Here is a 17096-nt window from a genome sequence, read left to right on the forward strand (position 1 = left end):
TTCATTCAGCAGAGAAAAATGAAATCTAAATGAGCAAACTTTAAAGGGGAATATGGGGGTATTAAAATAATGTTTACAAGTAATCAGCTAATGTGTTTGTGCATATATCCTCAAGTGCCTTATCCAAACGCAATGAACATTTGAAAATATATACTGGAGTACAACTGTTTTGTCTGCGAAGAGAAGGATAAGTGTTTGGTATCTTGTTTCTATACTTAGATTTGACTATTGACATGCGCTCAGTTTCATGAAGGATACAAACACATGCTGAACCTACTTATAAATAAAATGAGAATGTCTGCTTGGGACAGTTGAAACTGGCAGCCTGTAAACAGAGATCCACCAGTGAGCCTCATGCCAAGGTTCAGATATATTCACAATGTGAACTTCCTTTCAGCTCTGCCAATGATATTAAACTAGACCAGACAAGATTGCTATCTCAAAGGAGCGTGGAGAATTAATAGACTTGTGTTTCCAAAGTCTAGGCCATCAGAAATAGGTCCACATCCAATTTATCATCTATGCGAAAATAATTACTTACCTCCCCACTCAGATAACAAGTCCTGACAAAGAGAATGCTCTATATAGATGGATATACAGAGAAACCTACCCTTGTTGTGGGAATCCACAAGTGGAGGAAAAAAAAGTATATTTATTGCTTCTCATGGGAATAACCATATGCTCTCAAAAACAATGTTCCCTAACAGAATGTTTCATGAATTGAAATACTGCGTATGTTTTCTTTATGATGTTCTCTTTTCTTTTCATTATTAATGGTCTTGTATTCACTTCTATAACCTTAAGACACTATAAAAATGCGTCTGGACAATATTTGAAATTGGAAAGACAATAAAGGAAAAACATTAACTTGGAAAAATTGTGAAATACCATTCTTTCATGAAAAACAAACTGACTGGCTTAAGTGTACTAACAGATGTTTCTCTCTAAGACTGTTAATTACTACCACCCAATTGCTCGTAATTGAGGTGGGGGAGGAAGAGAGGGAGAGAATGAACACCATTTTAAAGGTATTAAAACTCATCCCTGAAGAATTAAGTCTTTTTTTCAGGGGTTTATTCATTCCTAAGAAAAGAAGGGGGTAATAATTCCAACTGCTCCTTAGGAATCACCAAAAAATCCCACATATGTCGTAAAACTGATTGCTATGCTGCGTGTATTGAATTAGCATAGAATACGAAGCTTCAGACAGCCAAACCATTCTTCACTCACCTCCATCCTGCATCTGAGAATAAGGGGGAAAAATACAGAGAGCCAAAACAGAGCGGCAGTCAGGTGGAAAAGTGGCTGTTTAAACTTTTGTCCTCACTCAGGTGGCTTGTTATTTCAGATTTCTCAAAGCCTCATTCAAGCAAAGCACCATGCTCTTTAACAAATTATCTTCCTTCTCAAAGCAAGTACAGTTTCACTCTGTTTTTCAACTGTACTGAGCATTTTAATCAGATGGATTAAGAGGATCTTGTGGCCAGAAACAAAAAAAAGGATGCAAGTCTGATGAATGTTCAGGTCTAAGTTATAGATACCAAGTCCAAATTTGCACAGCAGTTAGGAGAACTCAGGCTAAAGATGAACTGCTTCAGAGCCTCTTTGGGATGACAGCCATTCCAAAAGGTATGTGATGGATCACAAGGCCTTAACTCAGAAAGCAGAACTAGGGGAGAAGCTATGCAATTCCACAGTGATAAATTATGACTGGACATTACCAGTGACTATTATGCTACCGTCTGGGCCATTACTGTGTAATTTTTGAGAGAAAGCAGAGTAAAGGTAAAATGGGAGAACTGACAAAAACACCACCTATGAAAGTCAGCATCTGGCATACATGAAACCAAACCCTTTGACATGAAATGCTATTAGCCTTCCCCTCAAGCTGGACAGACTGGATTCCACAGCAATTCTTTAAAACTACTACCAGAAACAAAGCGACAGAATTATCTGTACATGGGGAAAAACAACAAACCACACACTAGAACCTGAGACTCGTGGAGTAGGATAAAAGGAAAATTAAAAAATGCATAGACATATCAAGACAAGGAGATGAAGTCATAAGCACTTCCGTAACAGCCCAAGTTGAACTTCAGTAGCAATGTTTGACTGGTGGAACTGAACGTCAAAGAACCGGTCCAACCAAGCTCAGTAGTAAAATTCCTGTTGACATCTATAGGGTAAGAGGTTTCACTTCCCATTTACAGATCTAGCAGACACTGCAGAACTTAAAGTCAGAGACTATGAGGACCAAAGGGATAGAAAGAGAATTAATTGTGGTGTTTTTCCTGGTCTCTGATGTCTAAATTATCTGGTTCTGTCAACATTTTTTTTCATCACAAATCAGATTTGACTAACATAACTGACATTCTTCGCTGACTACACAACAACCAGAGCAATAATAACTACGTTTGAAAGTCCAAATTGAGAAGAAGTCCTTTAATTAACAATTACATTCATATTCAGATTTCACTTTTAAGTTCTCCTGGAGGCCATGGATTAAGAAATATCAACCCTATTAAGCACAATAGGTTTTATTCCACACTTGATTGAAATACATCCCTGACAGAGATAACTGCTTGAGCAAAGGTCCTCTTCTCCAGCGGCAAATGAATGTAGGCAGAATAGGACCAGGAAGGGAGTAACATTCCTGTTCCACAGCCACCAGAATAAGCGCATAGAAAAACAGGCTTGTCCTGGGTCAGTGCCAAAAGCGTGTATTCAACTTTCTCTGGCTGAAAGCTGAAGCTGATGAATTAGACACACCCTTCAAAACAACAAAGATCAAGCTGCCTTCTCTGAAACTGACTGTAGGGAAATTAATTGTCCATTTTAAGTCCAGTGGGATAAGTCAAAACCAATTTAGCAAGAGCTGTACTAGTAGTACTTTGTACTAGTCTGGGATGGGTATTTCAACCTGAAAATATGGAGAGAAGTAATTTTCTTCTATTTCACTGTTTCATGTTGATGGTCACAACACAAATTAAAGGTTCAATTGCACACAACGGAGTGGGGGAAAAAAAAAAGATTCAAGATGTCACAAGACCCACTGCCAGCACCCGACCAGGGGGAGACAGTTAGGCACAGAACAGAGGGGTAGTGACTCAGACCATGTGATGGCTTGCAAAAAATTGCCAACAAAAATAGATAATCAAAAAGTTTTAAACATTCAGGCATCAGAAAGTGATTCTAACTGACAAGTCACCACTAGGACATTTGGGAATTGCTAAACTGGAATTCACTCAAACGTTCAGACAACATTTTCTCTCCTGAATAAAAAGTAATCAAACTCACAGGTCTGTGCCACACCACCTCCCTTAAAGCTTCAGTTCCTTCTGCCAACCCCCGTAATTGGACACATATAAGTAGAAGTACTTCCAAGCCTTGATACAGAATCACAGGTTTCTGTCTAGGTCTGGCATCTTTTTTTTGGCTGTTGGGTTGGGGGGAAAATTTTTTTACTGTCTCCTTACCAAAACAAGATTTGTACTAAAGATGCAGATACAAAGGACAACACGGTCTCTCTCTGCTAGCTAGGGTGTAACTCATACATCCTTAAACACCTAAAACCTAGATTTCTCACACACTCTCTCTGGAGTGAGTTTGCTGGAGGGAGGGAGTTTGTTGAATTTTGCCAGATTATGATTCCCTTTTCCAATTAGTTCCCCAACTGGCTGTATTTCAGCAACAGCAACTGCCAGATTAAATGCCTTACTTGACCATCTTCACCCAATACACTTTGATGTTCAGTTCTCAAGCTTCAAAATACCTTTTGGATGAAGATCAGACAGCACTAAACAGAATTACTAATTAATTAAGCTAAGTTAAATTTTAAACACTGTTTGTTGTGTTAGCCAAAAGCCTGAACAGAACAGTCTTTTTTTTCCCCTTCCTCATCGGGGATCAAAGGAGATCATTTCTCCCTCCCTTATCTTAAAAAAAAAAAAAAGGGAGGTGGGGGGACAACAGGGGACAGCAGGGAAGAATCTCCATAAGCTTTGGTCAGAATAGTTCAGGATGATACCTGTAGCAGCAAGATTTGTGTTTGATCAGTGGGCATATCAAAAGCCACATTAACAGAATGCAATCTGCTATAACTATCTGTATCATTTAACACAGATAAGTACTTCTTAAGTGAAAACTGTCACTCTCATATGGACCACTTACCACTTTCTAACAGCATTATGTGTCCCTGGAGCTCTGAATGGGCCTGGGAAGTGTTGAATTCTGTTGCTGAACAGTGACAGATGGGGACACCAACTGATCATTTGTAACTTAAAACAAGAGAAGACAGACCTCTCTTCTCTACAGATGGCCATACACTGATTCTGGTTAGTAACTGGTAACCATTTTGCTTTTTAAAAATTCCTTCTCAGTGTAAGTTGCAGACATGCGTGTTCACATCGGATTTTCTGTCTTAAATTTTCTTTGCCTCTTTGGATTTTTTTTCCCCTGAGATTCACAAGGGAAGAAAAAGAAGAAAAAATCCCAGCCGCTACATAACCCTTTATTCAAATGAAGGCTGAGTAGGTAATGTTATTAATAATGTAGGCTTTGATATCAACCCACTCCCATCTAACTTAGATGTTCAATGGGAAAATCGTGTTTCCATCACCTTTGCTATGACAACGTGGCCTCTAAAGGTATCTGAACTGTAAGATTCATTTCATCAGAATTGCTTCCCATGAGGAATAATGTTGCTCTGACCCTCCCAAAGCTAGCCTTTTATAGAGAGCAATGTTGTGGACCTGTACTGTGACATTATTTTGGCTGTGATGAATCAATTGCATATCTGACAACTCTCTCATAGTTAATATACAGTGACAGGTTCAGTGCTTCCATCCTCAGAGCCCTACATCTTACTCTGAGAGGTAGAGGAGAATGGAAACTGATCCACCACACAACTGAAAAGTAATACAGTGACTAATTGTCCAGCATACACGTGTGTGCACAAGCATACATCTCTTTCGCTTTTCATGTTCAGACATGGGTGAGGAATGGTACTATGGTGATATACCACATACTGCAAAACATGCAGAGAAATAAAATTCATCAAAGCTTGACCCCTCCACCTTATTTAAAGTCGAGAGCACACAGGATCTCATCACAAGAAATCATTCCCACAGAGCAAACACAGGTAACTGTTCATCTTTATTAGTAATTATAGTATAGCCTAAAGACCACAATCAGAGATGGAAGAACACTGTGCTTTGTACCACTCAAAATGCAGAAGAGGAGAAGGTTTGGAGCAGGCTTATAGGAGAAGCCAGCCCTTCCTATTGCTCTAGAGAGCCCACGTGTTTCACAGCTCAAGAGTCACCTTCCTACTTAGAGCTACCCCTTTGGTGGAAAACTCTGCAATATCTTTCTAGACAGTGTCATTGTGAAGTTTCATTCAAACATAGCATCTTGAAACCTGGGCGGCAATCCCCACTTGCCAGCGGGGCCTGGGCAGCCACCCCTGCAGGGCACAGGCGGCCGGGGACAGGGCAGGCGGGAGGGTGCTCAGTGCAGCTCCCCGCGGGACCTGCAGCCTGCACAGGGAGCAGCCTCCATCCGAACACGACGCTGATTTGCCAAGAATATCCTTCCACACCTCAATGGCTCCACTCTCTCTAAAAGGCTGTTATTTCTGTTTGAAATAACAAAACAAAAAACAAGGTCTGCAGCATCACACTTTAGCTTCATGCCTCCAAATCCTTAAGAGGGACTGTAAGTCCCTCCTAAATAAACCTTTTGCACACAGAGCTCAGGGCTGCCTTGGCTCCCCTCGGCCACTGCCCTGCCGGCGCTGAGCCCTGCGCCCAGCCCCGGCTGTGAAGCACAGCAAAGCTCCCCGCTCCTCCAGAGCCCTGGGAAAATTCCTCAGGTAGCAGCTCTTCTACTTCTAGATATTTTGTTTTATAACTACTATTCCTTTCCTCTCTTTTTGTTACCTTTACAGTTGTAAATCCTTTCTGGTACAAAGTTGGGCACTTTGTATGACACGTTTTACTGGTGAAAGGACCTGGATTGCTGGATCAGATTTATAAAGCAAGAAAAACCTGATTACTGGTATTTTTGGTTTTTTTTGTAGACTGGGTGTTGGGACTTTCCCTCTAACAAAAGCAGCTGGACTCCAAGCTCTTTCAAGAGCAGAAATGTTGCTTCAGGTTCATTTCCACAACCCCATAGTGCTGCATTTATTATTTGCTTTTACTCACAAACTAGTTGTGGTTACAAAAAAAAAAAAAAACCCAAAAAAAAACCAACCAAAAAAAACCCCTTCCAAACAAATGACATTTTATCTTTTTCTCCACAGGAGAATAAGGTTGACTGCTACTTGTGCTTTGAGGTTTGGATATGATTGAGATGAAACATCTGTTAAGAAAAAAGGTGTGTGGGGGGACTTTTTTCTGCTAAAAATATCATGCCACTTTTTTTCCCACCAAACTTGAAACATGTGATGAAATTCAACTTTTAAAATATAACCCTGGAGCTACTTGAAACTATAAAAGTCTCCTCAGTATCTGAGGCAAGTCAGAATTTCCACTGTTCAAGCTGGGCTTTTATGAAGAGCAGACTTTAGAAAAAGCTGTAATCTGCCTAGGTAACAAAGGGCACTTGTTCTGCCTGGTGAGGTAAAACTTTGGGTTTCTGTAGCTACTGCAGCAGAAGTGGAGTTGAAGCACACAAAAGCACCCTGACTGATACACACTTTGAATTTGGAACAGCAACTGGCAAAAGCAATATGCTTTTCACTGAAATTGCCTCTACAAGTCTGCATGTACATGCTTGTGTGTTTGTAAGGTTCAGCAGGGTAACAGGTTGTTGTGTTAAGGCATCTATCTAGCTTTACATCTATCTAGCCTCTATATAAAATGATGGCTCCTAAATTCAACCCCAGAAGTGCAAGAACTATTTAATCCTGTCATAAATGGTATCCGCACCTGAGACATTCCGGGATATGAAATCCCTACGAGCAGGAGAGAAGAGCCTTACAGGAGCATGCCCATGGGATCTAAACAAAAGCCCATTGCAGAAAGCTACCAAAAACCCTGCAAAGGCAGCACTCTGGAAGTCGGTTGCCCGGCTGTGTCAAGGTCAAGTCAAACACAAGAGAACTGGTAACTTTAGGAATATTCAGGAGTTGCGGCAGGACATACTGTCTATTGAATGCAGTATTCAAGGTTTTTAAAAATGAATGTAATGTTTCATGTAAAGGCAAGGGACTTGAAACAAATACATTTGTCTTCTGAAATAGCAAGGGCCAAACCTTCTTTCAATTACAAGAGCACAAAACTGGAATAATTCCATGAACACCAGCATGAGAGTATTATCTGGCCCCAAATCTTTGCCTGGAAATATGCTCTAGTTTCACATGGGTAAAAAAAAATTAAAAAAAAAAAAAAAAGTAAAAAAAAAAAAGAGAGTCACAAGAGAGTCAGAGAAGAATGGCATTTTGACTCACTTTTCAAAAACATGTTTAATAAAACCTCCACGAACTGTGGTCAAAGCTACAAGAAAAATAACTGGTAATAATCGTTGCTGGGAAATTAAAAGTAGAAAAGGACCTTTGTTCTTCTAGTAGAATAAATGAAACCACTGGTATTCATCATGTTTCCAGAGAGATTGTTTTCAAACTCCTGACTTGTTCCCATATTTCATTCTTTGTTCTTGGTGGTGGATGTCCTGGGGCAAAGTTCAAGTACATTTTTATACTGCTGTCCATTACAGTAATGCAGCTTTATCTCGCTACCATACACACTAGATGAGCTGTCTCTCACAGATACACCCAAGTTCATCAGTTTGCCAAGGTATATCTGATGGTAGACCCTGCCTCCCAGGTTAGTCACCTCTGTGGAGGCAGGAGAGCAGGACATGCAGATAGACGTGGTGAGCTGTAACCCAGCCATCTCGGGTGGTGTTCGGGGTTTGACAGGCATACCCACGTGGTGGGCAGCTAGTGCAGAGCTGTGCACCAGCCTGCATTCCTGTGCGCTCAGTGTGATTGTTACCCAGCCTAAACTGGATGAACAGCTCACCCAGATATGCCTACACATGCTACAGATCCTTCCTCTTCTGAATCACAATGTTGACAGCCCAAGGAAAACACCACTGACCAAGACTGATTTGATGAGTCCAGATTACTGAGGCCCAACTCTTTCAAACCTCATGCACAGAGCATGAGCCTCACATCACTGGCACCCATTTCTCACCCCTATCCCAGTCCTGCTACATGGTAGCTCCCCTTGAGCTTCACCCACTGACGCGAGCAACCAGTTGGGTGCCCACGGTCTGCTGCCTATGCTGCGCCGTGATGCTGCACTCCTGCCTTTGATGAGATCTCCCTAAGCTACGTCCTTTTACCCTTTGATTCTTCTGCCTCCCACATGCACCCTCATGGTCTGGCTCTCACATGCTACAAGAGGAGCAGCTTAAGAGATCTGTAGACATAGGTTTTTCAACAGCTACACCCACACGTGACTTTTTGCCTGCCAGCAAACTAGTTCACGACTACCCCAGAGCTGAGAGGAAATGAATATTCTTACTGTTAATTGATTCCTTTTTTAATGACCACTCAGAAAGAGCATTAGCTTCTTTGTGAAAGAAGGAAAAGTTGCCAGTCTTAGGTAGAAGGAAAGAGTATGGAAAACCTATATTGTTATAAATACCAAGCATGCATGTAATACTACTTTAAAGCTTTCCATGTTTAAGGTGTTCACTAAGGATCAACTCTTCGCTTTTTTGAGGTGCTTGTTCACTTCCCTTTTCATTACCTTGGTTTTCTACTGAAATATTTTTTATACATCACACACAATTAATATTAACATTTGGCTTTCTTCAGCCACCATGAAGAATAGAGACCACTTGTAAGTTTGGAAGGTGTTCTTGTGTACTATACTTTGAAACCCTCTCTGTGTCTTATTGTAAGGGACAGACATGGGTGCAGGAAATCACAGGCTCTCTTCTCAGCTTTGCTATTGTGTCCCTGAACCAAACATGCAACTTGCTTGTGTTCAGGAATAACAACTTCCCAGCAGTGTAGCATGATCTGAATACAGAGGTCAATATGAAACTATTACTTATAGCAGGTATGATCTTTCCAGTCTAATGGAGAGGATTAATAACCCAGAATAAAACTCTCGAACTGTAGACAAAACACATCATCTATCAAAAAACTGCTAGGCAGCACTGGTAGGAGCTGGTGGGTTGTCAGCTAAAGAGAGCAATGCCCTACATGCCGGGAACAAGCACAGCACGGGTAGCAGAGCACACACCCTCCACACAGCAGCAGCTCAGCGTGAGGAGGACAGCTCACCCCCCCGAGGTGACATACAGCCTGCTTTTCACTGCCTTTCTGTGCTCCACTTGCCAGCATGGGTGGGAGCTGTTAGACACTGTAAAGGTCCTCTTGGAAACACCTGGAGACCACTAACTCATTACACACAGGCCATGGACAACTATGGGATGGCAACAGTCTTTCATCACTACTGACCTGGCTGCACTTGAAACAGCAGCTCTAGAAGTAAAAGCTTCTGATCCAAATATCAACCCCCCCTCAACTGGAGCAGCTAATGTTAAGAAACCTTGTACAATTTTATTTTATTTTATTTTTTTTTAAGTGCCTTATGCCATAAGATTTTCCTCCCACTCATGGCAAACAGCCTACCTGCTTCTTGTAATTTCCTGGATCTGTGCATGACCACAGGAAAACTTCTGCTAATCCTACCAGTCTCATGTTCTTTGGTGACTTTTATTCTAACTGCCAAACTAAGCAGTTTTCTCTTGGCACTATCCACTGCTCCTTCCCCCTGCCCTCCCCATGTTCTTTGGTACTCCTTCCAATTCACAGTAACCAGCTTATCAGTTTCCAGCCCAGGCAGGGACTAACTGTTTGTCAGAAAATGGTGGCTGGTGCCCATGGGTCACCCTGAAGCTGAAGATATTTTTCAGACTTGTTTCATGTCATATTGAGTAGTAGAAAAGAGTACAGCAGAAACCTCTTGACAGAAAAAAAAAATCCATCCAATGAGAAAGTGATCACCAGTCTGAGGTGATCACATAGCATATGCTCATGCATAGCAAACCTATGGTAAGTGCACAGGATTAGCAACAAGTCATTAAACGCAGAGTTCCCATATAACATCCCAGAAGGCTGACCGCAAGAGCACTTCAAAGGTAGAATTACTAGCACTCTGTTTGCAGTGTCAGTGATGAATAGATGCTTGGTTTAAGAACATGACAGAGAAGGGACCTTCATTTTCTGCAAAGCACCAAGCCTGCATCAATAGCACTAGGTAGGTAATAACAACGTTGCTGAGATAAAGCAACTTTTTGCCTGTGGGCAAGATGCAATCTATGTCTTTTCTATAAATACACTGGAATTTCTTGTACATAATACATAGAAAGTTATTTAAGCTTTAGAAAATAAATTAAATAACCATCATAACTGAAGGTATTAACTAGAAAGGAGCATGCAGTTTGAAATAACTGCCTTTTATTACCCATTCATAGCTCAGCCTGGCACAATACATGAATTTATTACCGCTAAGAGATTATCAAAGTATGGTAAAAAGTGTCTCACAGGCAAATAGAAGGTTAGCTGAAAGTAGTTAAAATGCTTGCTCAAGTTTTCCTTTGCTGACAAGTTTATAAACAATTTGGGCCCAAGTACCATACCTTGCCACCCTTCCTGAGTTGACAACCCAACAGATATTTTTCCAATTACCAGTTTTAGAAACAGCTCCAGGAACTAAAGCTGCACTGAATTTTTCCTGAACACAGAGACAGGGGAGAGGGAATTATCTTGCAAGTCACGAGATGCGTCATGCTGCAGGGTGCTAGGGCGGGGGGGCACACTCCACCCCAGGCCCTGCCCTGCAGCTGCAGCCCCAGCAAGGGGGAAGCACGGCCACCTCGGCAGCACTGCCATGGGAGCCAGCATGCTCTCTTCCCTGGGCTATCCAGGATGCATATGGCAGCGGAAGCACATGGAGCTGTGTGGGGGTCCGGGAAGGTTGGCAGCGTTGGGCATAAGATCAGCAGCCTTAAACTACTAGTTCATTCTTTACTATTGGTTCCTTGTTTGTTTATCAGTTCTTATTAAAGTCAAAAATAACAACCCAGCTCTTCGTGGTGGAACTCTGTTAACCACACCTCAGCTCCCACCTGACCACAGATTCCCTGGATGCTGGTTGGAGGAAGAAGAGATGAAGGACTGACTGGACATACTAGTAACATCTTGAAAAACATATAATAATATTAAGAATATAATGAATTATTTTTCTGCTTTGTTGAATACAGCATGCCTTACTTGCAGGTTTAGAAATTCCATAATGTCTTGTAAATGTGTGAGAAGTGCTACAAGTAGCTCTTTTACAGATACGATAGATTTTTTTTCAGCAACAACGTGCTTTGAACTCTGCTGGAGGGCTCTCTAACGTTTATGGGCAAGAAGATGACCTGAATAATTTTGTCCTTTCTGGTACCACATGAGGGAACATCTTACATCTAGGGGTTTGGAGACATCTGGTTTGGGAAACATATCAAAAAATGGGTTTGTTGATTCAGGTCAAGTTCTGTCACTACTTTCAACAGGACTTTGGATATCATGTTCAGATAAGGCACCAGGAAGGCTCGGATCTTCTCCAGTCTTCTGTTGAGAGAATGATAATCAAGACATCACCCTTGGCTGGCAAATGAAACAGGGAACAGATTGCTATCAGCATAAGAGGCAGCATCTCCCAATGTCTGTGCCAGTTTTTGTGACTTCTTCCAGAACCACCTCCAGTCATTCAGTTCTGGCAACCTACTTTTCTATCTAGGGACAAGGAAGAGAAAATGCAAGCTCCTGGACATGAAGAGTGATGAAGCACATGCTTCCTGTGCGGAAACTGCTGGACAAGAAAGTTCAAGCACAAGATGTTAGTACACAGCCACAGCAGATTGCACAAGTACTCTCAGTTTGGCAAGTGGAAGTCTCTGAAATGCAGTGGGAAAGCACTGCTAAACTTTCATGGCACTTAGTGCAATGGTCTAGTTGACGTGGTGGTGTCAGGACAATGGTTGGACTCGATGATCCCAGAGGTCTCTTCCAACCTGATTGATTCTGTGATTCTGTGAAACTTGGAATGAAAGTTGCAAATGAATCCACTACAGAACCTATATCTAGCATGTGCAATTGCTGTGTTCTTAATGAAAGAGGAAGAAGGGAAGCAGAGTAAGAGTAATATAAGAAGAGACTGAGGTTTCCACTGGTGTCTCTTAGATAAGGAAATCACTGACCATGTAAGAGAAAAATCCAAAAATTTCAATTTAGTGACTTGCCCAGCAGCAAAATCAAAGGCAGGTGCTGGATGTAATAGACAATACTCATCAAACTGTTTCTTTCTGCACAGCACTCAGTAAACAGAGTCACCACTATTGAGTTCTAACCTCTTGTCATGCAGCAACATCGAGTCAACAATCCGCTCTCATGGCTTAATGCTTTTGATGTTTACTTTGTTCTTTCTATAGTTCAAAAGAAAGCACTAATGCACCAGTCCTCTTACCAAATACAATCTTAATCCCAGAATCCCGAGCCTTTTGCTGTTGGCCAGTTAAGTCTGTTAAGACGAAAGGATTTGATCAAGCTTTACATAACAACATAGAAGTTAAATCCAGCAAAGAGAGTTCTTTTTATCTGTACTGCTCAGACAGCTGAGAGGGGTTGGGAAAAGAGGGAGGAAAAAAAAAGGTAATGAACTTGGCTATGTAAAACAAAATAAGGAATTCAATTATTTCTCTTATTGCCACTTCGTCTTTTCAGTGAGAGTCTTCTAAAGAACTCAGATTTATTCTCCAATAAAGTCTCTGAGTGTGAAGGCTATAACTTTCCCCTAACCCAGAAGAACTGTGGCACCTGCTGTGCTTTTTTGAAAATCTGAGAAATGTTTCTTTTTCATTTTTTTCCATCCCTACGGTATATTTATGAAGACAGAATACAGTTCATTGATTAGACACTTGCCTGGTACTTGATAGAGCTGGGTTCAAGCCTTTGTTTTGCCATTCATGTCCTTTGTGAGCTTAGCCCAACCAACCATGTTTCAGTGTGTAACAGCTCCCTATCTCTGAAACTAGTTATCCGTGATGTTGATGTTATAAATCTTATGACACATGAATGTATAATCATGCAACATATGTGTTACACCAGTACATATGTAAAGATTGCGAGGTACCGAAATAAAGGCAGAACAACTATTTTAGATGGAAAGATTAATATACTTTTAGAATATTAATTACATTTTCACACAAAACATTTCTATGCACAAAAGAGCTATGACAGTGGTCATCTTGTACCTAAGCCACACAGAATTCAAGCTGTGCCCTAACAAAGGTCTCAAATCATGTTTCAGCTTCACTTTATGCTAATGGCACAATTTCATGCTAGTACTACCACCATCATCCAGAAATATTATGCCAGTAAAAAGTACAAAGTTATACAAAAAAGGTGAAAGGATCCTGCTTTAACACAATGCTTCTAGTATCATCTGATAACAATAAGAAGATTTTCAATGTCCCCTTCAAGAGGGAAGTGGCTAACACTGTCCCAGCATGGAAAGCATAGCCTGGAGATCTGAGAGCAGAAGGGATGAGGACCAAGCCTTGGCAATCTGCACGCGTTTGCCTGGGCACTGGGTGGGAACAGTTACCTGCCTCCCAACTGGAAAGATGCCACAGAACAGCTCTTCCTCGGTGGCAGCGCACAAAGGACGGACCACCTGCTGGTCTGGAAATCTTGTCTTCACTACTCAGCTATTTCATAAGAAATGAGACGCATCAGAAGTAATAATGTAAAACTGCTGAAAGACTGAAATTACAGTAGCCTAAAAGATTTTACACTCTAATAAAAACAATTCTGCTGCTGACTAGTTTGGAAATATTATATATTGGATATTATGTTTGCTACGCAAGACGATTATACACAACAAAGAAATAATTGGAGGCAAGGAAAGGTAGAATGAGACACAGAAAAATGAAATTATTCATCTCGCTGACATTTAATATCCTGTGTTAAGTAGATTCTTCTATAATTCTGAAAATTAAATGCCACCCTATATTAGAGTTATGTCCTACTATGAGCAGAAAGGAAAACTGTGGTGAAGTTAAATACTGAAACACTTTTAACAAACACTGACTCCATCATGGCAAGTATATCTTGCTTTTGTGTTTAACAGTAGCCTACAAGCACCAGCTGAAATTGAGCTCTTATGTTACAGGCACATATGAGGGAACATTCTTTGTAAACTAGACACGATAGAAGCATGGGAGCCGAGAAACACAGTATATTAACATGGGTAAGGAACTGGAAGACAGACCTTCTTAACATAGAGAATCTTGCAAGTTCTGTTTAGACAGAAGTCTCCACCACCAGAAACAAACGACTGGATTATAAAAGGACAGAAATTTCCAAGTTAAGCTTGACACGGTTCATTGCTCTAAATAATTTGGGCATACTGTTTCCACTAACCTATAATATAAATCTAGCACACAGTCCATGCAACCACTTGTAATACTAGACACTTTCCCAGAGAGTTTCTGAAGACTTATTTCCTTGTTTTTTAAAACAAATGAGCAACCATGTCCTCAAATTAATCTCTTCCGTTCATCAACCCCCACTTGCCCAACTGAAGTTCAAGGTACCTCAGATGTGTTCTCTGGCATGCAGAATACAGTGTCCATACTCAAGGTCCCTAAAGGCCCTTCCCACCACAACAATGATTCCATCTCCACTGCAAGGAGAGGCCTGATCACAGAGGAAGAGATAAGATGAGCCTTGGAAAGAAGTAGTTATCTGAAGCAATAATGATTCCATTTGTATTCAAGAGAAATGTATTGAGTGAGAGTCTCTGGTCTTTATTAGAAATTAATGCAGGAGTTCCTAAATCTGGTTTGTGTAACACAGAAGGGTGTGCAGTATATCACAAAACCCAATGCTAACATTTTCAGTGATCGCATTTACCACCTCTGCTGGGGACTGATATTCACTACTGCTACCAATGCCAAGAGAAATACCTGGAAAAAAATTGTGAGACCTTGAATTAAAACACTTGGTCCCTATCATACAACTGGGTGATATTTTTCGATACTGGGAGGACAGTGGTAGGACATAAAGAAATAATACCCTATTCCCATCTTAACAGTTTTGCCAGGCAAATAACACATCAGTATATCAAGAACTGCATTCTCACACTGACTTCTTCACCGACTTACTCCAATATCCATTAATGTTAACCAAGAAATTTTGTTCTTTAAATACCTTCTAGATGAAAGTGTTCATCACCAATAGTGTCTCTGTAGCCTTCTCCAGAAAAATCCTGCTTAAAAAAAAAAAAAAATTAATGACAAATATACCATATACAAAGTGCTAAGGTGTTAAGAATATGTAATTATTATTGCCAGGATTACTTTAAAACACTAACAAGAGCACAGAAGTTGTTTTCCAGGAAAGAAGTCAATCACTTTCTTAGTGGTAGTCAACGCATTTGGTGCTATTTTACAATGCTCTGGACATACTTTAATACAAAAATTTAATGGAGAAGAATAGATTGTACAGGGGAAAGAAAAAGAAGTGTTCATATTCAAATCCTTTTACAAAGTAGATTAATATTTAGCATTTCAACGTTCTGTCAGTCAAGCAAGATAAAAAAAAACTCCAAAGGGACATGATAAAGGAGAAATAAGCCCTTCACTACACGCAGAGAAATGTTATCACTTGGTTCCACCAATGAACAGAAAACTTGCATCTGCCAGAGGTCACCCAAGAAAAGCAGATACCAGACTCTGAAGAACTGCCTGATCCTTCAGTCTCAAAATTAAAGACATTTTGTAAGCCCCAGTACGTCTAGAGCAATACAGAAGCAGATGCCATAGATATGCAGATGATCTTATCTCAGACCCAAAAAATACTTCTCCAATGGTGCTGAAGTGGTAATAAAGGGCATCAGTGGGATTTGGAGCTAATCCCACTTACAAAGACCCTGAAGAGCATTCTTACTCTCTTATTAGCAGACCCTTCCAGTTCCATCCCCCCACCCCAGCAATGACAGCTGTCTTCATGTTTTGTCTTCTCTCATTCATTCCGAAGGCTCTAGCATCACCATAATGTCACTGACCTTACGTTATAGTCTGGGCTCCCTAAATTCTCCACAAACACTCTCTGCCACTGATAAATAGTTATGGTGTTAAAGAAGGATACGGTCCCAAAGAGCTGGTGTGCTGCACTCATGGCCATTTTAACTTCACCTGCAAAAACATACCAGGAGCAGAGAGCCAGCATTCTCAGCATCAGCCTGTGAACTGGAAGTTGACAGTACGGAGTTTTTTGCATAAGATAAGAATAAGGGAATAACCTGTGAAAATTAATGTCTGGTTGTATTCATTAGCTTTATTGTTAAGCAATTTTCTCATGATAAAAGCAGTTCACCTCTTTTTCTTGAAAAAGCTAACAGAGGTTCTTTCCTGCCTTCCCAATGCCCAAATGTTATTCTTTGAGATTAGTTATCAGAAAGTAAATAAGCCACAAAAGCATATCTTAGGAATTCTTCTGTATCGGTTTCTGCAACACCATTTTAAAAATTAGATTTCACAAACACTACTGGATAGCTAGGCCAGAGACCCTGAAAATATCGTTCTGTTCATGAGTAGATATCCTGAAATAAAGTTAGAACTCATGGGCCAAATGCCTCTGAGAAATGCTGGCAACCTGGTCCACAATGCTAGGATTCTGCACAGCACAATGTTGCTATAAAAGCTTCATGCTGGATTTAGCTTTCCAAGAAGCAAATAACAAAAACTATTTTTTTTCCTTGAGTTTTTGTTCCAGTAAAAAAGGTCTCTTTTTTGAGCATGTGCTGATTAATATCAATCATTACCTTAAAAATTATGGAAGAAATGGACAGTGAACGAAAAGAAGCCATTAAATGTTGGCATAACTTACCATATTTCTGCAAGAATATGGTCTTTCCACAGCCTTGCAAAAGTTAGCGTACTTTTGTTTGATCAAATTCCCCCATGTCATCATTTTCCATGAAGCTCTGAGAGCACACCCCTGACTGCTCTCGTAGATAATG

The 17096-nt window shown here is 40.6% G+C and overlaps 1 protein-coding gene across 1 annotated transcript in view; it reads right to left on the reverse strand.

The window, feature by feature from the left end:
• NKD1 (NKD inhibitor of WNT signaling pathway 1) overlaps nucleotides 1-17096 on the reverse strand; it is a 107635-nt gene that overhangs the window by 21776 nt on the left and 68763 nt on the right. Inside the window, exon 4 of the mRNA XM_068411505.1 lies at nucleotides 15284-15341. Coding sequence (XP_068267606.1) covers nucleotides 15284-15341 — 58 coding nt within the window. The remainder of the gene's footprint in view (nucleotides 1-15283; nucleotides 15342-17096) is intronic.

This window comes from Nyctibius grandis, chromosome 12 (genome assembly GCF_013368605.1).
Source record: "Nyctibius grandis isolate bNycGra1 chromosome 12, bNycGra1.pri, whole genome shotgun sequence".
Taxonomy (NCBI): domain Eukaryota; kingdom Metazoa; phylum Chordata; class Aves; order Nyctibiiformes; family Nyctibiidae; genus Nyctibius; species Nyctibius grandis.